The sequence below is a fragment of the Rhinopithecus roxellana genome, chromosome 19 (assembly GCF_007565055.1).
Source record: "Rhinopithecus roxellana isolate Shanxi Qingling chromosome 19, ASM756505v1, whole genome shotgun sequence".
Taxonomy (NCBI): Eukaryota; Metazoa; Chordata; class Mammalia; order Primates; family Cercopithecidae; genus Rhinopithecus; species Rhinopithecus roxellana.
Window position 1 is genome coordinate 73,891,995 of NC_044567.1, and position 26,953 is coordinate 73,918,947.

The window sequence follows — 26,953 nt, forward strand, 5'->3', positions numbered from 1 at the left end:
GGAGGGCACCTACTTAACCAAGATCCTCCGAAATCCAGGCTGCTCACCAGCAACGACTGAGTATGCTGGGCCCGCAGGAAGCGGAGTGGGACCAGGCAGGACCCCTTCCTCGCCTGCTGACCTCCCGCCTTGCTATCAGCACTGCCGCCAGGGGGCGCGCCCACGCCGCTGGTCTCTGAGTCGACCTCCGCGTGCACCTGTGCTCCTTTGTGTGTTAGATTAACACCTGGTGCTTACCTACTATGCGCTTACTTGGTGCAGGTCAGGGGCTTCCTGCATTTCCAGGATGCAGCCTCTATGCCAGCAAACTGAGCTGGGCAGTAGAAAGAAATCCGATTTACTCCTGTGCCCACTACCCAAGCTAGGGCCTTCCTGCTTCCAGGCTCTGCTGTCCAGCCTTCCAGTGGCCTCTAGGGAGCTCACCTAAAACCACTCTGCGGTTCCTACAGCTCCTAGGAGAAAGTGAAACGCCCTCCTCTCCAGGTCAGAGGCCTTGGGCCCCTATGTGCTCCCTTCGCACTGTTCCTCCATAAGCCCTGTGGTGTTAGGCCTTTGGCCCTTGGCACTTCCCTGCCTGCTTCCCCGCTGCAATGACTTCGCCTCTCCCTTTATCCCCCCAGGTTGGTCTGGCTCCTGACTCTGCCTGGCAGCCCCAATACCTGTTTCAAGCAAAAATGAATTGCACAGTGCCTGGATCAGAGATTTCCTCCTCCCTCCCTGCGACAGATGGGTAGCCCCATGAGGGCAGGCAGGGGCCTGGCCGGCCAGAGTCTTTGTCTACACGGTGCCTCTGCAGGGGGTCCAGTGGAGCCTCACTGAATACACAGCGGAGGACTCTGAGCCCAGGGGAGTACACATCAAAAGGAACCTCAGGGCCAACCAGAGAGAGGGGTTGGGCTGGGGCTGGGGTCCCCTTCCCAAGTCTAAGGTCCCACACATTCACACACACAACAAAAAGTGTTTCCCATGTGCCACACCATGTCCCCACGTCCCTGGCCCTTGCTGCCTCTTCTGCCCTCTTCCAAGAGACCACCCTTCCATTCAGGGCGATGGCCTCCTAGTCCACTGGCTGTTGCCTCCACCCCGGCCACCCTTCCTGGTCTTGGAGTGAATTTAACCCTTTCTCCACCAAGTGAAACCACCCTGGGGCTTGGGGTACCTATTAGAGAGAGGGTATTTCTATCTGTGACGTGTGGTCAGGGGCACTCGCCCTCCTCTGACAGAAACCATTCCTGTGTTTCCACCGTCGGCAGCGCAAGGCTTGCAGGAGGAAGGAAATTAAGCCTGTGTTGAAGGAAGGACACCTGGCGAAAAGGAAAGGGCTCAGACTCCTCTCCTCTGAGGAGCTTTCAAGTGGGGGAAATGCCCACACACACCTCCATTCTCTAGGGCACCTCGCAGGGCCACTGGTAGGCTCCAGTCCTCTCCTCTGTCACTTCCCAGGTGCACATGGCCAGCTCCTGGATTCCACCCTACAACCCACTTGTTTCCCACCTGATGCACATGACCTGGGGCTCTGAGTGCTCCAGGCTGCCTGGAGGAGGCATTCAGCTACACAGGGCCCCTCAGGGAATGATTGTCTTGTTCACAGCACCCAGGATGCTGGCTGGGCATATCTCAGCCAACACACACCCCCACCGACAGCCCCGGATCTTTTGCCCCCACCTCACAGCATTGGCACCTGTGGAGTCTTGCGGCCCAGCAATGACCCCAAGAGGCCATCAAGTCCAGGCCCTGTCGCCCCACCACACTGCATCCACAGTGGTGTCTGACTGGCCAGGGAAGGTAGCCCTCTCCAGCTCTCAGCACCACTGTCATGGGGCTCTGGAACTCCCCAGCACTTGGGCAGGACTCCAGCAGGCAGCTCTGATTAGAAAGCCACCTGGGAGCCCTGTGGGTGGGACAGGACTCCAGGTAGGAACTAGCAGGCCTCCATCCAAGAGGGATGTATGTGGAAAGCTCTCCACTCCCAGAGCCTTGTTCCTGAGGCTCTGCATTCATGACAATGGCAACCCCCTTTCCAGGTGAATCAGAAACAGGGTGCCCCAGAATCAGCCCAGCCATGAGGAGCATCTCTAGGGATCCCCATCTCTTCAGCCCCCACCAGGTTCACCACTCCTGGGCAGGTTCACGATTTGTCTTCGCCTTGCAGATCCTTGGTCCTCTCCGCCTCACCCCTGCCCCTTTCTTCCTCAGGCTGGTGGCTCAGCCTCTCCCGCCACCCTTTTCTTGGTTTCTGTCTCAGCATCTCTCTCATCTCTGAGCCCCTCTCTCTCTCCTCCTCCTCTCGGTCTCTCCTTTTCCTCCCCTTCCCTCCTCTCTTTCAACCACCCCTCCCACTCCCTCCAGTCCAGCACTGGGCTAGGAACGCAGCAGAAGCCGTGACAAGCCCAGGCGGCTCTCCCGACCCTTGGTGCCCCCGGGGCCATTTCCCCGCGCTCCCTGTGCCGGCAGCAGCCGCGTGCGGAGAGGGCTCGGCGACCAGAAGAGGCAGCAGGTTCGAGCTGTGGGTACGGGCGCTCAGATCAAAGGCCAGGAATGGCCTCCTGGCGTGAGACTTCCTCCAGCTGTGGCCCCCACCTGGTGGAACGCCCGCCGTTCCAGGCCTCTGTGGGACTCGGGTCGGCTCATTCTCTGCTCTTTCTGCCACGGTTCCCTACACAGCGGTCCCCGCTCCCCACCGGCAGTTCTTCCTTCACCCCAGACGCGGGCTGCGCAGAGCCCTGGTGCCTCAGGTGGTCTGGGAGGGGGCCTAGGGGAAGGCACCCAGGTGACCGGGCGTGAGTCCCCAAAACCTGACCACGATGTCAATACCACCCAGGGCTGAGACCGAATTCCTCGCTCTGGAGAGGGAGAGGAGAGGAAGCAAGCCCCGAGGGGGCCTGGAAGGACTCCTTTCCTGTGGGGAGGGGTGGGTATCTGGAAGCATTTGGTGTCCGCACAGCGCTAGAGCCTTTATCGTCAAACCCCAGTCTGGAGCTCCCTATCAGTAGAACCGGGGCCTCAGGCGGGACAGTCAGGCAGTGAGGGGCGCTCCGGAGGGCAGCAAGGTCCTCCAAGGACCTGGGCCGCCCTCGGCCAGAGCTGCGCGTTTCACCGGTCCCTGATGGTCCAACTAAGAATTCCAGTGAAGCTGTGGGTCATACCTCCGACCCTGGCCAGAGGTCGGGCCTGAACCCCTCAAGGAGGAGAAAGTGACCCGACTCTGAGAGCAGGAAATGCGACTGGCCGCTGGTGTCAGTTGCAGGAAATGCAAAGGCAGCAGGAGGTCCCGATACCGATCTGATCCCTGACAAAAGACTCAAATGACACTCGGCTCCGTCCCCCGGCGCCGCCCGCAGCCAGACCTTCGAGCCTCAGCGGACTTTTCCGCACGTTCCTCGGACACCCGGGAAGCGACCTCCCGCGGCCACGACTAGAGGCCGGCGGGCAGGCGGACTCTGGAGGCTGGAAGCTGGGAGGGGGTGCGTTCCCCCACCCCCTGATCCTGGCCTGCCCGAGAGGGGCTTCTGGAAACATCCCTGTGCTTTCTACCCTCGATTCCTCGCGGGCCCACGTCCCAACGGGTCACGGTCCCCGCCAGCAGAGGAGCCACCCGTTCATGCCCACGCCAAGCCCTCGCCACGTGAACACCTGGTTCAGAACCCCGGCGCCCTAACCCTGGCCAGCGGGGGGCCGCGGCGGTAGCAGAGGGTCCGGCCCACCGCATCCTCCCGAAGCCCCGCGGCGTCCGGGGCGCGGGCTTTGCCCAAGTTTGCTGGGCGATGCCCTTCCCGGAGCCCGAGTTGTGGGCCGGGCGGGAGGGGCGCGTGATTGACAGGCTGAACTACAGACTCATCTCTTACCTTAGGCCGCGGGCGCTGATTGGCTGCTCGCTGACATCCTCAAACCCGGCTGCTCCGCGCTGGGCTCGGGAGGGGGGCGGCTGCGGGTGGAGGTGCGCTTCTGACAAGCCCGAAAGTCATTTCCAATCTCAAGTGGACTTTGTTCCAACTATTGGGGGCGTCGCTCCCCCTCTTCATGGTCGCGGGCAAACTTCCTCCTCGGCGCCGCTTCTAATGGAGCCCCACCTGCTCGGGCTGCTCCTCGGCCTCCTGCTCGGTGGCACCAGGGTCCTCGCTGGCTACCCAATTTGGTGGTAAGACTCGCCTCTTGTCTGCCCGCGGCCCGGTTTCTCCGCCGCGTCCGGGGAAGGTGGGGGCGCCGGCTGGGGGTGGGCCGCGGCAGGGCTGGGGCTCCTCTCCTCGCCTCCCTCCAGCCCCCCACCCACCCACCCCTCCTGGATTTTCTGCTGGTGTCGCCTTCAGAATCCAACTCCTGGCTCCTCTGATAATCACCATTTTCCCTGCTCCCCGCTGCAGGGGCTGGAGGACTTTCCCATCTCAGAAGGTTTCTTATTCTTAGATCCTAACCCTCTGCCCGTCCCAATCTAGAGGCCCCCGAAGACCCCCCATTTGCTTGCAGTTGGGTTTCTGGAAATCCAGCACTGTCCCTGGGGCCCAGCCACTCCTCTTCTCCATTTTGGGGTCTTCATGGGCAAAACCATCCTGTTCCTTCACTGCCACCCCACCTCTGCTGGCGCCTCCATCAAGAGATTCCCCCACAATAACCCCCCTTTGCCTTCCTATTTCAGACCCCAAAGGCTTCAGGGCTCCTCCCGGGGCAGGGGAGTGGGTGGGGGGTATTTCATCAGATTCTCCCCACTGCTCTAGATTCATCTTGAGCCTCTGAAGTGAATATGGTATTTGCTGATCTGGGATGCCATTGAATTCGGATTTTATTCATTTCTTGCTTGGCCACCCTGGCAAAAGGGGGGTTCCTTGAAAATGGGTTGTCTGGGAGGGGTAGGCTTGTTATTCTTTGACCAAAAATCCAATTCTCCATGTCACATTTGTTCCTTTTGGAAAACCGAGGACCGAGGAGAAAGGGAGAGGGAAAGGAGAATTCCGTCCCTGAGAAATGCAGATACAAAAGACATTTTAGTAAATAAGGCTGGGAAGCCGGGCGCAGTGCTTGGGGGGCTGTGCATGTCTGGGGGGCCGGGGTGAGGAATAAACATCCCTTTGGGAGCCCCAGCTCCAAGAGTCCCCTTGTTTTCCGAGAGGCCCCATCGCCGCTCTCCCACCCTCCGCAGGTCCCAGGGGCCAGAGGGGAAGACACTGAAACCAGTTCTCTAAATTACACCCCGCCTCTCCCCAGTCTCCAGCCCCCTGCATTCCGGAAAACTTTAATTAAAGAATCTTCCCCTCCTGGATGCAGGAGAGCCTCGGCCTGGGGGTGGGAGGTGAGGAGGAAGAATTTAGGATCTGTGAGTGAGAAATGGGCTGTGGCCCCCGGGGTGAAAGTCAGAGAGAAGTGCCACCATGGTGCGGTACTGCCTGCAGGTCCCCAGACTCCCTGCCTTTCACCAACCCAGAGCCTAGGGTAGGAGGAGCAGAGACAGCGAGAGTTGGGGGCCACACCCCGAGTCTTCCAGTTGTTTGGGGGTGGTAGCATTTGTGTCTGGGTGTTTGGGGCCCCTGGGAGAGAGGGTGGGGACATGGCCAAGGGTCTCTGTTTAGAGGGTACTAGGAGTTGCTCCCAGGACAGCCAGCCAAGGGGAAGTCTTTCTTCTGCCCAACCCACACTTTTCCGTGGGGCTGGGCTAACCTGAGGCTTCCAGCACATAAAGAAGCCTATGGAGTGGCCAGGGCAGCCAGGGACCTCAGGAAGGAGGTTTGGCCAGTCTAGGGAAAGACTGCTGCCGACACCCGTCTAGCCTCACCCGGCCATTCCTGACCCTCTTCCCATTCTCTGGCCAAGGCCATGCCGTTTTTTGCCTTGCCTTCGCAGAGACTCTGGTGGGTTGGGGGAGGGTAGGAAGGAAAGGCTTGGCAGCCCATAGGTGGCAGGGACTGAGGAAGAGAGACCAGGCTCTCCAGCCCTATGAGCTAGAAGAGGGCACTCTTCCAGTTGGTGGAGATTCTGGTGTTAAATGGTGTCTTGGGGACCATCTGGATAGGGGCTGCCCAATAGGAGGAAACACTGGGGAAACCTGGAAGGTCAAGATATTGGCCCTAACGTAATGCTAGACACATGGCTTGTTTGGGAATTTGGTGGGGGACAGGAATGCTGCTTTGTCTAAGCCGAGGAGAGAGATGTGTGTGTGTGTGTGTGTGTGTGTGTGTGTGTGTGTGTTGTGTGTGTGTATGTGTTCTGGGTCTATGACCCCGAGAGGTGTTTTCTATACACTAGTGTGTCTCTATGTGCAAAAGTGTTTGTGCCTGCAACTGGGCTACTGTGGATGTGAAATCGTGTGGGTGTGTTGGGGAATCCATGGCCCATGACAGGTTGTGCTGTGTCTCTGCACACAAGTGTTAGCAAGTGGCTGACGCTGTGATGTGTGTATGTACGTGTGTGAGAGACAGAGAGAAGTCTAGAAGTATCTTTGCCCATGTAAAGGTCAGAGCCTGTGTCTGCTTGTGACGCTGGGCTTGACTGTGTTCATGACTGGACATGTGAGTGAGTGTGTGTGTGTGTGTGTCTATACGTCCGCGCGCATGCCTTCATGACAGTGTGGGGAAAGCCCCACAGATGTCTTTGTGCGTGAATATCAGTGCTCATGGCCATGACCTGATTGTGCTTGTAAGGAGGGGAGCGATACTCAAGCCCATAGCTGTGTGAGGGCTGTGTCTGAGTCTGCCTGTGATCCTGTCCCCAGGTGCTGGGCCCGGGGCTGTGTGGCTGTGAACATGTTTGCAGACATCTACCTGTGGGTATGAATGACACCTGAGCTTGGGTGTGTGGTGGGCAGCCATGGGCCCGGAGGGAACGTCCAACAGGAAGCAAAAGTCTCACAAGGTGGCTTCGGGGGCACAGCTGGCCAGGGATGGCACGCTAGAGAGGCAGGGGCAGAGGCTTCCTTGACACCAGCTTGTCCTGTCTGTCCAGGCGCTAGAGTCACTGGCCCTTCTCTCTGAGGTTGTTTTCCTTTAGTCTTGGAGCTGGGGTGGAGGGTGAGTCACCTTCTCAGGGCTAGGGCTGGGGCTGTAGGGTAGATGGGCCTCTGCTTCCTGAGCCCATTTCTGCCCCCACTCCCCAACCTAGCCCCCGCCAAGTAGTCAGATTCCAGCACTGAGCATCTAAGCCCATCTTAGCCTGCCCTCTTTGGACCACCCAGCTCACTCATTCCCCAGGAAGGATTTACAGGGGAAGTCATGTAGCTGGGATTTCTGTCCATGCGGACCCTCAAGCACAACACCCTGAGCCCGCACTGCTCAGACCCCAGTCCTGAGAGAAGGTTGACCAGAAGGGACAGCTCTAAGGGGCCTCAGACTGACATCCTTGGGAGGAAGAAATGTTCTCCAGGTAGTGACAGAGGCGGGACAGGAAACAGCAGCACTGATTTCTCAAATTCCCCTTGTCAGTCCCAGTTAGCTCCTGCTGGAGAAACTTGTCTTTCTTCTCCTTCTTGGGGGGGCGTGGGGTGGGGGGATGAACCTATGTTATTAGGGCCTAGCCCAGCACCTGCTACATTCCAGCAGTGGATGCGTAGATGGAGGGGCCTGCTGGAGATCAGGAGCTCACCCTGCCGCTGTGTGACTGAGGACCAGTGGCCACCCATCTGGGTCTGCTTCCTTACACTTCACCCAGGGGTCCCCGGACTGCCCTGCCTCACAGCTTGGGTGAAAGTGTTTTGCAGAGGACAAGGGCAGTGAGCTGGGAAATAGGATACCTGAGTTCTAGTCATCCTGGGACCCATCCTTCCACTCGAGCACCTGCCTAGGACCTACCTCAGTTTCCCCATTTGTCACATGTCCTGCTGCCTCTCCCACCCACTCCCACCTCCACCCGCCTTTCAGAGGCCTGTGAACATGTTCAGTCAAACCCCGCGGGGGTCAGTGGGCTGGGCTCAGGGAGGCACCTGGAGACTGCGGGGGAGGAAGGCCCCAGGCCAGGTGTTAACACTTGTAACAGGCAGGAATTACAGCTCACTGGGGCTGGGCTGGCTGGGGCTGGTGAGTAGCTCAGCTAGCTGGAGGCTGTTGATCCCACAGACAGACAGACAGACAGATGGGCAGATACCAGATCGGATGGCCAGGCTTTAACCGGGTGGTCTCCCTTCCAGGGCAGACCTTTCCCTGGGGGGATATGGTGGGGAAATTAGTCCAGGTCTCTTGGAAGTGAGTTAACAGCCCCCCTGCTCACCCCGCCCCCATCATGGGTGGGGCTTCGGAGTCCAGAGGGAGCAAAATTGGTGGCTGATCTGTTGGTATTCTTCTGATAGGATCACATTTTGCTTAAAAAGAAAAAAACAGGTCAAACGTTATAATAATACCAAGAGCCTGAGCTGAGTTATGTCCTTAGAAGAACCTGCTTTAATATGTGTGGGGACGGCATGGGGGAAGGGGACGCTCTCAGGAAAGTTCTAGACTCTCAGAGCATTTTGTCAACAGCTCTGGGGCCAAGAGGTGAGTGATGGGTGGAGTCTGAGTATCACCCCCACCTCCACCCCAGGGAACCTGAGGGCTTGGGTCTGTGATGTCTGCCCTGCAATTAATCCTGGCCTGGTGGGAAGACCTTTGGGGAGGTCAAAAGAGGCAGGAGCTGGACTTTGGTGCCAAGTTCTTTAGGAGGTACTTGCTGCAGCTTCACCAGTGGCAAACCCAGCCAAGCCCTACCAGAGCCCACACTCTGGCATCTGGGTACATGCTCAGTCACTGACAAAGGTGGAGAAACTGAGGCAGAGAGGGCTCTGGTTAGCAATCTCCAAAGAATGGACTCAGTCCAGCAAGCATCTCTCATCCTATTCACTACAGAACTTAATGCTAATAAACATGAATGGTACTTGGGCAGATGTAGAATTGGAAGAAGTCTCTCCTTGGTCTGGGCAGGAGACAAGAAGCCAGGGGATGGCACAGGAAAGGTGACTTATCTCACAGGAGGATGCAGCTAACAGACCCTTCAAGGGAAAAAGAAGTGGGAAAAAGGAAGATTTTTTTGGTCTCAGAACGTCATGAGCCAGGAGTTGAGCAGAACCTTTTCCACCCACCTTGATGTGAGCCACAGAAACCTTCTCCAGCTGCCAAGGAGGGCAAGACATCCTCCACCCCTCATTCCTAATACAGGTAGGAGGAATGCCTAGCCCCACCCACACCCCCTGCAAAGGTTAGAGCCATCCTGAGTTACATCTGTACATCCATGTTATCTTGTATGCTGGAAAATGGTTAGAGTGGGGTGTTGGAGAGACCTAGGTCTGAATTCCAAGTTTAATACTAATGGACCCTGTGGCCTAGGATGAGTCCCTTCCCTTCTCTGGGCTTCATTCAAGTCCCTGCCTCCTTCTGGGCTTCATTTTCCTCAACCATATGGAGGGGTCCCTTCTGCCTCTCAGAGTCACAGGGCTATGACAGGTTCTGGGCTCATTGCTGTGAAGCATGACACTCCACTGCACACATTCCGGGCCTGTATTAGACAGTCCACCCCTTTCTTTTTGTGACTCCATCTGACCTAAATCCCAAAGAGCTGGCTGCCCCACTCCCGCCAAACCAACCTGCTTGCACTTCCAAACCTCGCCTCAAACACTCCCACTCCTCTGGAGCCAGGCCGTCTGCATTCACATCTGGCTTTTTCATGTACTACCTGGGTAACCTAGGGCAAGTTAACCTCTACAAGCCTCAGTTTCCTCATCTGTAAAATGAGTATAATGATTGCCTCTATTTCATAGGGTTTCAAAAATGATTGAGTGAATACTTCTTAGAATGATACCTTGCATACAGGAAATATATCGATGTTAGCTGTTTTCACCTCCTATCTGCAAGCTATTGGCTCACTGAAGCCCTGAAGCCAAACTTGCCTCTTCCAAGAAGCCCTCCCAGATTTGCCACACCTGGCTCTGTTTTCCCCTTTTCTTCTTTTTGCCTGTTTGCCCCACAGTGCTGTAGCTTTATTCTTAAGTTGAGGGCACTGGGCCAGGCTAACCCCACTGCAGCTCTTTGCCTGCCCAGGAAGGGGAGGGCAGGGTAGAGAAGGTTACTGGAGTGTCCCCTAATCCTTCCCCGACCCCCAGAGTCTGCCAGACTCTTGCTAGGACCTAGAGCCAGGGGGCTGGGCACAGGAGGGGTGGGGGAGGCAGGCTTCCCAGGGGGAGTGGCACCAGGGCCGCCTGGAGCAGCCTGAGCAGAAGTTCCTTCTCTAGGAGCTGAGAGATGATTCAGAAGGTGATTTATAGTCGGAAGGCAGAAAGCTTGGCTCCTGGCAGAAGCTGCTGCTTAATTACATTCTTGGGGCGGGGGTAAGGGGGTGGAGGTATGTGGGCCGGGGGCAGCAGGGGCCAGACTTTTACCTCCTTCCCGTCCAGGCCCTGTCCCTTTGGCTGTCCCAGCTCCAAGCAGGGTCCTTCTTTATCCTGCTGCCAGAGAGGGAATTCCTGCTCTCAATGAGAGGCTATGCCAGGAGTGCAGGAATAGCTTCTGGGAGTGGAGAAGGTGGGAAAAGAGGGAGGAGGCCGGATCCCATCGCCCAGGACTTCTCCAAGAGAGACTGGATGGTGACGTGCTAGAAAATGGGCCTTCTGGGAAGGAACACTGGGTCTCCTCCCTGCTTCTGGGCAGGGTAATAGCTAAGGCACCTGGGCAGAGTTGAGTTTCTTGAGTTTCTTTTTTTTGAGACAGAGTCTTGCTCTGTTGCCCAGGCTGGAGTGCAGTGGCACAACCTTGGCTCACTGCAACCTCTGCCTCCCGAGTTCAAGCGATTCTCCTGCCTCCGCCTCCCAAGTAGCTGGGATTACAGGTGTGCACCACAATGCCTGGCTAATTTTTGTATTTTTTAGTAGAGACGGTGATTTCAGCACGTTGGCCAGACTGGTCTCGAACTCCTGACCTCAGGTAATCCACCTGCCTCGGCTTCCCAAAGTGCTGGGATTACAGGTGTGAGCCACCGCACCCGACCAGAGTTTCTAGAATCTTTTGGGTGGCAACTCCACACTCTCCTTCGGGCATCCTGTCCTGCTGCTGCCTGGGAGGGCCTGCCTGCCCGTTTGCTCCTTTTCTGTCGCTCGGGTCTCAGTGGGCCACGGGGGCTGGAGAGAAGGTCCTGCGCTCAGAGGCTGCAACCGGGTTCTTCAGCGTTAGGCAGCCTATCTCTCGTGAGCAGAGCGGCTACCCCAGGTGCACAATGGTTCTGCCAGCAGGCACGGCCCCATACCCTCATGTCAAAGTAATATCTCAGAGAGTCACACCAATGCCACTGGGTGCAGCTACAATCACTTCCACGCCATTGATAGGAGCCCCTGTTCTGTTTCCATACCTGCTAAGCTGACATCAGCATTTCCCATATTAATACTGACCCATGCAGCAACCCGCCTGATGACACCTAAGGCCGCTTCGTTCCCTGCATGGCAGTGGTGAATCCCAAATCCCTCACTGCTAGTTCTTAAGGCTGGAAAGGTGTAGGGCGAGCAGGGGGTAGGGTTGCTGAAGCCGGTAGTGTCGATTTATCTGTTTGCAGCCTGGCTTGTACAGCCGGGAGGAGTTGGCAGGGGTCAGGATGGGGACACTAGACAGCTCTCTGGTTCCCCCTGAGGCGGGCCTTCTCAAAATGGCCTCATTATGTGTGTGGAGTGAATTCCAGAAATGTCAGGCACACCCATACATCTAGGGAATGAAGGAGACGCCAGAGCGAGCTCTGGGGTGAGAGGGGCCAGTGTGAGGAGGTGGTCAGCTTCCAGGCAGGGAGTTAGGGCACCTGAGACCTGGCTCTGCCACCATCTTGATATTAGGCAACTCCCTTAACTGTTCTGAGTCTCAATAAATAGGAGAGTTGGGTAAGCTGCTGGCCAAGGACTTCTAGCTCCGAGATTGCAGTCCTGCAGGCTGTGTTCCACGTTCAGGTGGCCCAGCTATTTGAACCATCTGTGCCTGGTAGAGAGGGTAGTCACTGAAAGCTGATCTCAGGGAAGGGTGGGGGGTGCAGAGCCCTAAACTCTACACACAAAGAGCTGTGATACCGTCGATGAGTCTCCTCCCCCCTTCAGTTTTCTCATCTGCAAATTGGATGATGATAATAACACAACCACCTGCCCTGCCTGCTGCAGGGCCATGAAGAACTTCAGGTGGAATAATCTTTGTGAAAGCACTTTGGGAAGTGTCAGGTTCTTTCTAGAGAAGTTAACTATCATTGTGAGTCCTAGAAAAGAGGAATAAGAAGGCTGGGTGTGGTGGCCATAATCCCAGCACTTTAGGAGGCTGATGGGGGTGGATCACCTGAGGTCAGGAGTTCGAGACTAGCCTGGCCAACGTGGTGAAACCCCCGTCTCTACTAAAAATACAAAAAATTAGCTGGGCGTGGTGGTGGGCGCCTGTAATCCCAGCTACTCGGGAGGCTGAGACAGGAGAATTGATTGAACCTGGGAGGCGGAGGTTGCAGTGAGCCGAGATTGCACCACTGCACTCCAGCCTGGGCAACAAGACATGTCTCAAAAAAAAAAAAAAAAAAAAAAAAGAGGAATAAGAGCTAGACCCTGCTCAGACAGTGCAAAGAATGAACCCTGAGCCTCTGAGCTTGAGGAGTTGCTATTTCTAGCAGAGGAAGAAGCAGGGCTGGACAGCGGAGTCCTCAGTTCCTTCCTGTAGGGGTCCTGATGCTCAATGGAGAGCCCCCGGGAGAGGGCATAGAGGCCTCAGGTCTGAGGCCAACTGGTCACGGGGCATGTCCAGGTTCACAGCTCAGAGCATGGGGCTTGGTTATCCTCCTGGCCTAATGCAAAAAAATGCAAAAACCACCGGCCAGACCCAGAGTGAGATTTCCAACCAGGGACACATGGGAAGATGTAGGTGGAGGTGAGGGGGGCAAGGGCAAAGGGCCGCCAGCTGGAAGGGGCTCTGCTGAGGCCTGTAGTCATCAGGGAATCCTAATGGCCTGGGTAAGGCCTAGCAAACTAGGAGACAGACACAAGCCTTTCCCTCCAGCTAGGCTGGAAAAACTGGGAGGACTGAGTGTGTGTACATGTGTGTTGGGGAGGGGGATGGGAGCAAAAGGACCCAAGCACCCAGGTCTGTCTGGAAGACCTTTCTGGGAAACCTGCCCCTGGGCACAGAGTCCCACTTATCTGCCAGAGCCAGCTGGGCCAGCAAGGAAAACCAATCGTATTAGTAATGCAAATAGGGGCTTGTGCCATGAGTGAGCAGGCATCCCGCCTCCTCTCCAGCTCCCACCAATCATCTTCACAAGGTGGATTGCTGAGGGTGCCACTCCCCTGCTCTAAAACCTCCCATGGCTCCCCTCTTCCTATCTGGCACTGAGGCTCCCTATGACTTCGCTTCTGTCCACCTGCGCAGTTGTACCTTTCACAAACCTCCCCCCAACATCCCTCTTCAACTGGAGTACTCACCTTTTTGCTTGTTCGTTGAAATACTTCCACCTCCTCTCTCTGACTTTAAAAGGCAGCCCAACCCAGGGCCTGTTGACCAGGGGTCAGTCTGCTCTGCACTGTTCAGCTTGGACCCCACTTGGCTTAGGTCATGTAGCCCTGAACTATGAAGGGTCCTTAGAGGGTCTCCCAAGATGGATGGGCCCCTCGACCAGAGCAGGCTGCTGTCCCAGAAGCGGAGATGAGCCTTTTCTCCACAGTGTCAATTCCCCTGGGTTTCTTTTTTCTATGTTTTTAAATCCCAGTTCCATTTGCAAACGTTTCCTATTCGTGTACTATTTCCCCCTCCACGCTCACCAGCTCACACGATGCTTAAGTGTCTACGTCGTTAATTTTAAGATTGCAATTGGCGCAAGTTGTTTCTCTCTCCAGGAACAGGTTAATATGTCTGTTGACTGTGTGCTATGTGCTGGTCCCCACACAGACACCATGATCTATCTGAATCTAATTCTTGCCAGTTTGTCGATAGGGAGTCCCATAGTGCAGCCTGGCCATGGCGTGGGAAGCCCTGAGCCCACATCCTGGTGGACCTAAAGCCCCTTTTCCTTCTACCTGCCATTCAAGCTCAGTTGTGGACTTGTTACTGGTGTAAAAACTTGCTTGTTCATATTCTACTTGTTCCCCAAAGGATGGTTTTGAGGCAAGTTTACACTTGACCTTCCACTCAAAGGCTGATACTTTGGGCTTATAGATACTATTTGTGAACGTCTGGGAAGTCTCTTATTTGGGGATGTGCCCTCCTCACTGGCCACCTTTCCACAAGTCTTCAGACTGTCCTTAAGCTGGGACTGCACAGTTGCTGACAGCAGTGGCCATGTGAGCATTTTGTTGCCCCTGGGATGGGTAAGAGGCGACCTTGATCAAATCACTGCCTCCAGGGCCTCAGTTTCCTCATCTGTGAAACCGAAAGGATAGCGTAAATGACCTCTCAGATTCCTTCCAGCACTAAGCTCTTTCCTTCTACTTAGTCCTTTTTGCTGCTTTGCATCTGGTCTCCATCATATAAGTGCCAGAAAGCAGCCGGGCAGGATCTTCTTTCTTGCCCTAGTCCAATTCTTGTGTTGGTATCTCTGACACAGCCAATTGTTCATTTCACTTTTACAATTCGACCTTCAGCTTTATTTCTCCCCGAGGAGCCAGCATGCTTTCTCCTTTCTGATAAAGCACGCTTCCCTTTATGTCCTGGATGTGAGAAAACGTAGAGGTCCACCTGAAGCCGCATCCTTGCACCCATGTGGACCTTGACCCTGACCCTGCTCTTCTGTTTTCATTTTGTTATTGAATCTGATGTATTTTCCGTCATCAGCCTCTTGAGGGCAGGCATGTTGGGGTCTTTGTACCTGGCCTGGGCATAGTGGATCCTCAATAAAAACTTGTCTTTAGGATACACATTTGCTTCTACCTCTTCAAATCCTTTCTGGAAGGAAGCAAGGCACATGTGAATTAAAAAGCAAAATAACATTGCTCTGGGAGGGCGTTGATCCTGACTGGATAGTTTTGAGTTGTGAGAATTCCAGTCCACTTCTGTTTCTTTTTTTTCTATTTACTTATTTATTTAGAGACAGAGTTTTGCTCTTGTTGCCCAGGCTGGAGTGCAGTAGTGTGACCTTGACTTACTGCAAACTCCATCTCCTGGGTTCAAGCAATTCTGCCTCAGCCTCCCAAGTACCTGGGATTACAGGCACGCGCCACCACGCCCAGCTAATTTTGTATTTTCAGTAGAGATAGGGTTTCACCATGTTGGTCAGGATGGTATCAAACTCCTGACCTCAAGTGATCCACCTGCCTCGGCCTCCCAAAGTGCTAGGATGACAGGCGTGAGCCACCATGCCCAGCCTTCTTGCTGTTTCTTTACTGTCAGCTTTTTCCCCAAGTCTACAAAAATCTTGTCTTCAGAGAAGTCGCCTCTTTTCTTTCCTTCATGATCTTCTCCATTCTAAAGCTAAGGTTGGTTCCTAATCTTCCTCTAGGGACTGTCTCTTGTTCCTGGCCAGTGACTGTGTCCACCCCTTCCCCTGGCTCCCTTCACGTCTGGTTCCTCCCACCCTCCCTTGCCTTGAAAGCCCACAGTGCTATTGCCACCTTTCCACAGGTGACAGAGTGCCCAGGTGGCACCCACCCTCTCTCCAATGGAGCTGCTCCTGTCCCCAGCAGCCTTCATGAGGGCCAAGCCCCACTCTGCAGATGGAACCCCAAGGAGAAGCAGAGGGGAGTGACTGGCTAGGGATCTCCCCATTCATCCAGCGAGTGTCCTCACAACTCAGACTGGCTCTCCCCTCCCCTCCGCTTCTGCCCTTGGGCAGCACATCTGCACATCACCCCACCTAGCCCCTGACTTCAGGGGAGAGAATGTCTAGCCTCAGGCTGGGCGGTCCTCCATCTTAACTGAAGCTTCTCTAGGGGATTCCGGAGCCTTTCTCTGCTACCAGTAAGGATGGAGTCTGTGACCTCTGCACTGTCCTGGAAGCTAAAGCAGCCTCAGGAAAGCAGCCTCTTCATCCCCAAGTTACCTGTGAGAAAACTGAGGCTCAGCTGGGCACGATGGCTCATGCCTGTAATCCCAGCACTTTGGGAAGTCAAGGCGGGTGGATTACCTGAGGTCGGGAGTTCGAGACCAGCCTGGCCAACATGGAGAAACCCCATCTCTACTAAAAATACAAAATTAGCCGGACGTGATGGCACGTGCCTGTAATCCCAGCTACTGCAAAGGCTGAGACAGGAAAATCGCTTCAACCGAGAGGCAGAAGTTGCGGTGAGCTGAGATCTGGCCATTGCACTCCAGCCTGGGCAATAAAAGTGAAACTCCGTCTCAAAAAAAAAAAAAAAAAAGAAAGAAAAAAAGAAAACTGAGACTTACGGGACCCAACCGGGAGCTGTAAGGAGCTCAGAAGCAAGTGGGCAGGCTCCAGTGGCAGCTAGTAATTCCTTGCTTATGACGTCCCAGGTATCACATACATTGAGGAAACAAAGCACACACATTAGCTCATCCTCCCGACAACTCCAGGAGGCAGAGACTCTAGTTATCCCCATTCTACAGATGAGAAACTGAGGCCCTGAGGCACCATTCTGTTGCCCAAGGCTCCATGGTTGGTAAACCCCAGAGCACTGAACAAGAGACAAACTGCCTAAAGCCAGGCCCTTCAGTGACACCACACCACAGCCAGGAAGTTCCTCCTTAGATCTGGCTTCAGTCTTTCCTTAATCCAGACCCAGGTTTTCTTCCTGGGGAGGTGAATTTCACTGTCAAGTTTCAGTTTGGTTTGGTTTGAGACAGCATCTTGCTCTGTTGCCCAGGCTGGAGTACAGTGATACAATCACAGCCCATTGTAGCCTCAACCTCCTGGGGTCAAGCGATCCTCCTGCCTTAGCTTGCCAAATCGCTAAGACTACAGGCAAACACTGTATGTGGCTAATTTTTTTAATTTTAATTTTTATTTATTTTTGAGACAGAGTTTTCACTCTTATCGCCCAGTCTGGAGTGCAATGGCAAGATCTTGGCTCACTGCGACCTCTACCTCCCAGGTTCAAACGATTCTCCTGCCTCAGCCTCCCACGTAGCTGGGATTATAGGCGCCTGCCACCACGCCTGGCTAATTTTTGTATTTGTAATAGAAATGGGGTTTCACCATGTTGGCCAGGCTGGTCCTGAACTCCTGACCTCAGGTGACCCGCCCACCTCGACCTCCCAAAGTGCTGGGATTACAGGCGTGAGCCACGGGGCCTGGCCTTTTTTTTTTTTTTTTTTTTTTTTTGGAGAGATGGCATCTCCTTACATTACTTTTGCTTGAACTCCTGGGCTCAAACAATCCTCCTGCCTCAATCACCCAAAGTGCTGGGATTCCAGGGTTATGGTTCCAGTTTGCAGTTGAGGACCAGGGTTTGTCTCATCTCTGAATTTTCCTGTCTGGAGTTGGTTCCTTCCGGTGGGTTCGTGGTCTGGCAGTGAGTCTTACAGCTCTTAAGGACCCCAAGGGTGAGCAACAGCAAGAGTTATTGTGAAGAGCCGAAGAACAAAACTTCCACAGCACGGAAGGAGACACAAGCGGGTTGCTGCTGCTGGGGGGCGGGGTGGGGTGCAGCTTTTATTCCCTTTTTGTCCGCCCTCCCCCGTGTCCTGCTGATTGGTCCATTTTACAGAGTGCTGATTGGTCCATTTTACAAACCTCTAGCTAGCCACAGAGCACTGATTCGTGCGTTCTTACAGAGTACTGACTGGTGCATTTTGCAAACCTCTTGTAAGAAAAGTTCTCCAAGTTCCCAGTTGACCCAGGAAGTCCAGCTGGCTTCACCTCTCATTCCTTCTCTAGAACAATTTCTTCCAGGCAACCCATCCTCTACTCACCTTTAACTACTTGTTCTCCCTCTTCTGATCTCTCACCTGCTTTTCTACAACTTCCTGCAAGTCCTATAGCCACATGATTGCCTTTAAATCAGGGAAAGAGGAGGCCTGCCCCCAGTTCTCTGATTTAGAGGCTTCCCTCTGGCGTCTTACAGCGTTTCCCTTCCCCATAGGGCAGGGAGTCTGGAATCCAGCATGACTGCCCTCAAGAGGCTTATGACGGAAAACACATCAAATTAAATAACAAAATAAAAACAGGCTAGTTGCGGTGGCTTGCGCCTGTAATCCCAGCACTTTGGGAGGCCGAGGCTGGCAGATCACTTGAGGTCAGGAGTTCAAGATCAGCCTGGCCAACATGGTGAAACCCCGTTTCTACTAAAAATACAAAAATTAGCCGGGCATAGTGATGCATGCCTATAATCCCAGCTACTCAGGAGGCTGAGGCAGGAGAATTGCTTGAACTCAGGAGGTGGAAATTGCAGTGAGCCGAGATCACACCACTGCACTCCAGCCTGGGCAACAGAGTGAGACTCCATCTCAAAAAATAAAAATAAATAACAAAAACAGAAGAGTCGGATCAAGGATCAAGGAGAAGACAAATATGCAAGTCAAGGTCAATGCGGGTGCAAGGATGGAGCTTTAAGGATGGAGCTTCCCCTGAGTTTCCTCACAGCCAGGACATAAGGGAAAACACACTTTACCTGAAAGGAGAAGGCATGCTGGGTCCTCAGGGAGAAATGCCCACCTACAGCCCGTGCCCACCCTCTTCAGCCGCATCATGAGAATTTAGGCTCCTGGGATTTCTGGCCCAGACAGCAGTGAGCCTGCTTCCGGGCCCTGCAGGCCTCTGCCTGGGGCTCATCCTGCCAGGGCAGGCTGCACTACTGGTGGCGAAGGGCTGGTCCAGGGAGATTTATTTGCAAGGACTGTGGCTGGAGTTTGAGGGTGTGGCTGGGGCGTCCAGTGTGGGATGCAGAAGGGATGGGCAGGCTGCAGGCTCGGGGCTGGATCTCCCAGGTCACCACTGTCTAGTGTGAACTTTATGGGACAATCTAGTCCTCTAGGTGGCAAATACGGTTTTTGCCAAGATAGGAGGATAGAATGATTGTTTAACTTTTTTTTTTTTTTTTTTAAACATAGTCTTCCACTGTTGCCCAGGCTGGATTGCAGTGACCTGATCTCGGCTCACTATAACCTCGCCTCCCAGGTTCAAGCAATTATCCTGCCTCAGCCTCCTGAGTAGCTGGAATCACAGGCGTGTGCCGCCACACCTGGCTAAGTTTTGTATTTTTAGTAGAGACAAGGTTTTGCCATGTTGGCAAGGCTGGTCTCAAACTCCTGAGCTCAGGTGATCCACCTGCCTGGGCCTCCCAAAGTGCTGGGATTACAGGTGTGAGCCACTGTGCCTGGCTGAATGATTAACTTTTTAATGAAAGTATAGGAAAAGATGAAAACTGTCTTTCCTCTGCTTTCACCCTGCAATAATCAGTACAGAAGACTTCTGTGACCAAATGCGTGCACACACCAAGTAAGCCATCAATTCTGTGGCCGACGTCAGTCAGCGTCCTCCAATCCAATTCAATTCTGACACTCTCCACCTGGACATAGTATCTCATCCCATAGGTTGAGGTCTTAGTCCCCAGGACAGCCCCCCACTTCCAGTGTCAATCCCACGCCCCAGGCTGCTTTACATGTGCTCCTGACTGACCTGCTATAAATCAGAGTTCCCATGACTCCCTCCTTGGGTTCCATTAATTTGCTAGAGTGGCTCGAAGAACACAGGAACACACGTTTACTGGTTTGTTATAAAGGATATTACAAAGGATACAGATGAAGAGGTGCATAGGGCGAGGTATGGGAAAAGCTGTACTGAGCTTCCATGCCTTCCCCAGGCACACCACCTTCCAGGAACCTCCACGTGTTCAACTATCCGGAAGCACTTGAACCCTGTCCTTTTGGGTTTGTGTGGGGGCTTCATTCCATAGGTTTTATTGATTAAACTATTGGCCACTAGGGATCAACTTAAACTTCAGCCCCTCTCCCCTTCCCGAAGGATGGGGTTGGGGTTGGGGTTGAAAGTCCAACCCTCTAATCTTGGCTGGGCATGGTGGCTCACACCTGTAATCGCAGCACTTTGGGAGGCCAAGGCAGGTGGATCACCTGAGGTCAGGAGTTCGAGATCAGCCTGACCAACATGGTGAAACCCCATCTCTACTAAAAATACAAAAAAATTAGCTGGGCGTGGTGGCAGGCACCTGTAATCCCAGTTACTGGGGAGGCTGAGGCAGCAGAATCACTTGAATCCAGGAGGCGGAAGTTGCAGTGAGCTGAGATCACAACACTACACTCCAGCCAGGGAGACAGAGTCAAACTCCGTTAAAAAAAAAAGAAAGAAAGAAAAGAAAAGAAAGTCCAACCCTTTAATCCTGCCTGGGTATTTTGGGGTAACCAGCCCCCATCCTGAAGCTCCCTAGGGGCTGCCAGCTCTCCGTCAGCTCATTAGCATACAAAAAGACATCACTTTGGAGATTCTAAGGATTTTAGGAGTTGTACGCTGGGAAACTAGGTCGAAGACCAAATATATATTTTGCAATATCACAAACATGCGTACAGGCGAGCACACAACTTGTCAGTGTACAGCTTAATGAGCTGGATAGAATATCTTACCTTTAACAGTTTGTGAACCTGGCATGAAACTTTCAATACTTGGCACATGGTGGATGAGGCTTCATTGAGTGGTCTCACTCCAGGCAGGATCAATGCTGCAGTGAGTCCCCAGGGCTTGGCGGGGAAATGGTTCCACCAGGGTCGAACTGGCACAGCATCGGGAAGAAGGCTTGCCTCCTCTAGTGTGGCTGCATCATCTCCATGCCTCCCTCGGCAGACCCACACTGACACTGCCCTCCCTCACAGCTGTGGTCACTTACCTCCAAGTCCCTTTTTGTTAAACTTGGACCATGTTTTAACCTTTCTCAGCCTCAAAGGATCTTCTTTTCTGATCAGTTTAGTCAGTCTTAATTTAATTTAATTTAATTTAATTTGTTTTTCAAGATGGAGTCTCGGCCGGGCACGGTGGCTCAAGCCTGTAATCCCAGCACTTTGGGAGGCCGAGACGGGCGGATCACGAGGTCAGGAGATCGAGACCATCCTGGCTAACACGGTGAAACCCCGTCTCTACTAAAAATACAAAAAACTAGCCGGGCGAGGTGGCAGGCGCCTGTAGTCCCAGCTACTCGGGAGGCTGAGGCAGGAGAATGGCATAAACCCTGGAGGCAGAGCTTGCAGTGAGCTGAGATCCGGCCACTGCACTCCAGCCCGGGAGACAGAGCGAGACTCCGTCTCAAAAAAAAAAAAAAAAAAAAAGATGGAGTCTCACTCTGTTGCCCAGACTGCAGTGCAATGGCACAATCACGGCTCACTGCAGCCTCCGCCTCCCAGGTTCAAGTGATTCTCCTGCCTCAGCCTCCCAAGTAGCTGGAATTACAGGCGCCCGCCACCATGCCCGACTAATTTTTGTATTTTTAGTAGAGACGGGCTTTCCCATGTTGGCCAGGCTGGTCTCCAGCTCCTGACCTCAGGTGATGTGCCTACCTCAGCCTCCCAAAGTGCTGGGATTACAGGCGTGAGCCACTGTGCCCGGCCACTTTGGTCATTTTTAAACAGTCTAATTAGGAGTGCAGCAGCAGCAGATATGACTGTGTTGTTGTACACTCCTCAGCCTGGCCCCTGCCGCCCTACACCCGCTCCTCTCCCAGCCCCAACATGGGTAAGCACATGGGCCTGGGTACAGCAGTCCTGGACTCTAGATGGTTCTGCCTTTTTATCTGGGTGGACTTAACCTCTCCGAGCCTCGGTTTTCTCTCTGTAAAATGGGGATAATGAGGGCTATTGTGAGGATGAAAGGATATAACACATGTGAGACTAGCACAGGGTCAGGTGTGTACTCAGTGAGTTAGCCACACATTTTTCTGACATTAATTTCGTGTTACGGTCTACGTTGTTCTTCTGAGCATCTCACTTCTCCGTGCCTCTGCGCTACCGCCTGCCTTCTCTTGGGATGACTACAAACCCCTGTTCAGTCTTGAAATCATAGTTCAGGCATCACTTCCTCTGTGCAGCCTTCCCTCAGCACCGCGGCCCCAGCAAAGCCCCTTCTGAGCACATCTATTTCATGGACTAGACTGTAAGTCACCTGTGGGCAGGACCAGGTCTCCATCATCTTTCAACCCACACCACCAAACATAGCACAGGGCACACAGCGGATCCTCAAAGACAGGTTGTGGGATGAAAGGACACTGTTGAGAGTCCTGCTAGTCCCAGACTCTTGTCTCCCTGCTCCAGCTAGATTCTCATTGCCTCTGTGATGCTCTGCCAGGAAGACCAGCTGCTACTTGTTGTGTATTTTCCTGTATTCTCAGATACCTCTTCATGTGCATCTGTCTTGTCTTCCAAGTGCAAGAGTCAGCCCCTGAGGGCAGGGATTCTGCTCTGTAGGCCTCTGCATCACTAGCGAGCCTCACACATCATCCTGATTGTTGCAGGAGCATGGTTAGGAATTCTGTTATTAGACCAGACACGGTGGCTCACACTTGTAATCCCAGCACTTTGGGAGGCCAAGGTGGGCGGATCACCTGAGGTCCCCTCTCCCCTTCCCGAAGGATGGGGTTGGGGTTGGCGTTGAAAGTCCAACCCTCTAATCTTGGCTGGGCGTGGTGGCTCACACCTGTAATCACAGCACTTTGGGAGGCCGAGGCAGGTGGATCACCTGAGGTCAGGAGTTCGAGATCAGCCTGACCAACATGGTGAAACCCCATCTCTACTAAAAATACAAAAAAATCACCTGAGGTCAGGAGTTTGAGACCAGCCTGGCCAACACAGCAAAATCCCATCTCTACTAAAAATACAAAATGAGCTGGGTGTGGTGGCGGGCACCTGTAATCCCAGCTACTCGGGAGGCTAAGGCAGGAGAATCACTTGAACCTGGGAGGCAGAGGTTGCAGTGAGCCGAGATCGTGCCACTGCACTGCAGCCTGGGCGACAGAGCGAGACTCCATCTCCAATAAATAAATAAATAAATAAATAAGAATTCTGTTAGCACTTGGCCCAGGAATCAGACTCCTTCCCAAGCAGGTTGTAGTCCAGGCTCAGCTGGTCCCCACTCTCTGGGAGAGCACTCCCCTCGCTCTGTGATCTCCCAGGAAGTCCAGCTGTGGGCATCTACCCTTGCTGAGGGGAGGCAACATAGCACTCCAGAAAGAGGGTAGGCTATGTGACAGAAGCACCTGTGGTGTAAATCCCAGATGTCCACTTCATAGCTCTAGAACTTTGCTTTGGGTGGTTTTTTAAAAATCTGAGTCTTGGTGTTTTCCTCTGTACAATGGGGATAAAAAATATGATCTCAAGGTAGTTGTGAGGTTGAAATGAAATAATAGACAGAAACTGGCCAGGCGCAGTGGTTCATGCCTGTAATCCCTACATTTTGGGAGGCCAAGGCAGACAGATAATTTGAGGTCAGGAGTTCAAGACCAGCCTGACCAACATAGTGAAACGCTGTCTCTACTAAAAATACAAAAATTAGCCAGGCATGGTGGCGGGCACCTGTAATCCCAGCTACTCAGGAGGCTGAGATGGGAGAATTGCTTGAACCTGGGAGGCGGAGGTTGCAGTTAGCCAAGATCACGCCACTGCACTACAGCCTGGGCAGCAGAGCAAGACTCCATCTCAAAAAAAAAAAAAAAGTAGAAATAATAGAAACTGAGATGAAGGTGAGCAATTAAGGATGTTCTACAGGTCATCTAATGTAGCAGGGTTATAAAAATATTCTATCCCAGGCCAGACTTCTTTAGAGCAGAAAGATCTGAATTCCTTCCAAAACAGAAAAGACTGGCTTCAGGGAATCCCACACACTTTACACTGGTTTGTCCCAACCAGTAAGCCTATCTGAAGAAAGAAGCAGGTGGGGAGGCATGTGGCAGAAGTCTGTGATTTGGTGGACAAAAGGCAATGCAGACTTTGGCATGACCTTGTGTTCTCGTGTCCTGTTCGGCCAGAATACTCACAAAGGCCTCCAGTTCTCAGGAAGGGGAAGGGTGAATTAAATGTGGTTAGTTATCATGGGACTTTTTTTTTTTTTTTTTTTTTGGAGTCTCGCTCTGTTGCCAGGCTGGAGTGCAGTGGTGTGATCTTGACTCACTGCAACCTCCGCCTCCTGGGTTCAAGCGATTCTCCTGTCTCAGCCTCCTGAGTAGCTGGGACTGCAGGCGCGCACCACCATGCCTGGCTAATTTTTTGTATTTTTAGTAGAGACGGGGTTTCACCATGTTAGCCAGGATGGTCTCGATCTCCTGACCTTGTGATCCACCCGCCTCGGCCTCCCAAAGTGCTGGGATTACAGGCATGAGCCACTGCGCCTGGCCTATCAGGGGTTTTTATGGGGGTTCCAAGGAGTGGTCTGTGTAGGTTTAATATCACCCTAGTTAATGGTTGAGGCACTGACTGTGTAAGCCCTGATAAGCACAGTGAGTAAATGTGGCTGGAAGTGTTGGAGGCCTGGGTGGGATGCAGGCTGATCCAGGGTTGGCAGTCACTATGTGCATCCAACCTTTAGGCGAGAGAGGGCTGCTAAACTCTGAGAAGGAATTCATGGTGAAGAACGGCTGATGTGCCAATGGTACGGCTGGCACAAGCCTAAGCAGATACCAGCTGTTCTCCTGCAAGCTGATAAAAAATATTTTTATTACATAATACTTGACATATACAAGAGAGCAATCATATATATTAGATATGGTAACAGAATGAAAACTTGAGCCTCACCATATCCCTGAAGGACCAGACCATGACTAGGCCATTGTGTCTATCTGTAGGTCCTCCTCAGCCCATTTCCCGTCTCCCTCCAGAAGTGACCACATCCTGAATTTTACATATTTATTCCATTACTTAAAAATACTGGTTTTTGGCTGGGCATGGTGGCTTATGCCTGTGATCCCAGCACTCTGGGAGGCCGAGGCAGGAGGATCACCTGAGGTCAGGAGTTTGAGACCAGCCTGGCCAACATGGTGAAACCCTGTCTCTACTAAAAATACAAAAATTAGCTGGGCATGGTGGCACGTGCCTGTGGTCCCAGCTACTTGAGAGGCTGAGGCAGGAGAATCGCTTGAATCCAGGAGGCAGAGGTTGCAGAGAGCCAGGATCACGCCACTGCACTCCAGCCTGGGTGACAGAGCAAGACCCCGTCTCAAAACAACAACAACAAAAAAAAAACAAGCAAAAAAACTGGTTTTCCCAGGTAATAATACCTAAATGAAATGTTTTATTTTGCATATTTTTAGCATTATAAAAATGGTATTATACTGTTTGTGGTCCTCTATGTTGAGCTCTTCTCTCTCTGCATTGTGTTTCTAAGTTTCAGACTGTTCCTGGATCTTGCTGTAGTTCTCACATGCTCACAGCGGCATAATGGTCCATCATTAGAATATACAGTTTATCTATTTTGTCTCCTGGCCATGGATGTGCGTCTTGCTGTGCACAGCAGGGAAAGGTGTTCATGGAGGTACCTGCCTAGGCGTGGAACTTTAGGTTGCAGGATGTGTGAATGTTCGGCTTTACAAGATGATGCCAAACTGTTTTCCAAAGAGCTTGTGCCCATCTGTGCTCTCATCTTTGAGATTGCTTTTCCCATAGCCCAAGGCCCTCCTTCCCACCTGGGGCAAGCCCACTCCTGAGGACTCCACCGCCTTGGGCCTTTACCATCTTTCTCTCAGGACCCTGTTCCCTACTGGAAAACTCTTTCCTTTCCCTCCTCCACCTGGCCCTGAACTTCCCAGGATTTTTCGAAACCCAGCCTGGAGCTGCCATCTTCCTGGGAGTCCTCCCAGCCTCACTTCCACTCTCTCCCAGCTTTTTGTTTGTTTGTTTTGAGACGGAGTCTCGCTCTGTGGCCCAGGCTGGAGTGCAGTGGCCGGATCTCAGCTCACTGCAAGCTCCGCCTCCTGGATTTACGCCATTCTCCTGCCTCAGCCTCCCGAGTAGCTGGGACTACAGGCGCCCGCCACCTCGCCTGGCTAGTTTTTTGTATTTTTTTTAGTAGAGACAGGGTTTCACCGTGTTAGCCAGGATGGTCTTGATCTCCTGACCGCGTGATCTGCCCGTCTCGGCGTCCCAAAGTGCTGGGATTACAGGCGTGAGCCACCGCGCCTGGCCTCTCCCAGCTTTTTGGAACAGCTTTTCCAAACAGCTTTTGGGCCAGAGCAGGACATCACATAGTATGTTTCTTATAACATCAGCCCCACATAATCCTGTTGAGAAAAGCTTCTGGAGTCATAAACTTAGGAATCGCCACAGGCAACTTGGAGCCTCTTGGTGTTTACTGTGCTCATTTGAATATTAGCAGCTCATTAGCATAGTCGCGGCACTGAGAGGCCCTGCCAGTGTGACCCATTTTTGTTTGTTTAACTTGTTTTCCAAAAGTATTTAACCTCGGAGCCCTTTTCCCCCAACAAGTAACAACCATTACCCACTTGGAAGATGGGATCGAGAAGAGTCTTCTGCCTATTTCAGTCAGTTTGGTTTTGTGGTCTTACTTGCCTCGGTAACCAAGCTGAGAGTCCTCTGACTTCTGTTGTAATCATCCTGTGTGAACCCGTTCAGTCCAGACTATCCTTTCTGGAGGGGCTTGAGTTGAAGGAATGAACCAATGCACTCAGGAATGAATGAATGAAGCAGTCAGCTACTCAGTCAGCCATCCAGCTGAGCCCCCTCTCCTATGCAGCAGTCAGGAACCAGGGACTGATCAGGCACCGCTCATCTTGTACCAGGGGACACCCGGGCTGTCTGGCCGGTGAATCACTCTCCCGTCTTAGGCCCCCTGTAGTTGCCTTTTTTAGGATCTGTCACCCATTGAGGCTGGGAGCCCCTGCGGGGCAGGAACCAAGTTGCACTTGCCTCTCTGTGTGCCCCGAGTGGGACATACAGATGGGATCTCTCATCCAGTTCCTTCTGAGAGGGGCAGGCGAACATTGTGGTTAAGTCTTCAGCCTCTGGAGCCAGACCAGATGTGCCCCTAATTAGCTGGGTAATGTGGGCCAATCTCTGCCTCAGTTTCCCCACCAAGATAGGCGTGATGATAACATACCTTCCTAAAGGAATTATTATGGAGTTAATATGCGGCAAGCACACAAACAGTGCCTGGCACAGAGGATGTCACTGGT

At 53.1% G+C, this 26,953-nt stretch overlaps 1 protein-coding gene across 1 annotated transcript in view; it reads left to right on the plus strand.

Moving 5' to 3' along the window:
• The first annotated feature begins 3,901 nt into the window (after window positions 1–3,901).
• Window positions 3,902–26,953, plus strand: part of WNT3 (Wnt family member 3) — a 54,622-nt gene continuing 31,570 nt past the window's right edge. Inside the window, exon 1 of the mRNA XM_010389040.2 lies at window positions 3,902–4,138. Coding sequence (XP_010387342.1) covers window positions 4,059–4,138 — 80 coding nt within the window. The 5' untranslated portion in view covers window positions 3,902–4,058. The remainder of the gene's footprint in view (window positions 4,139–26,953) is intronic.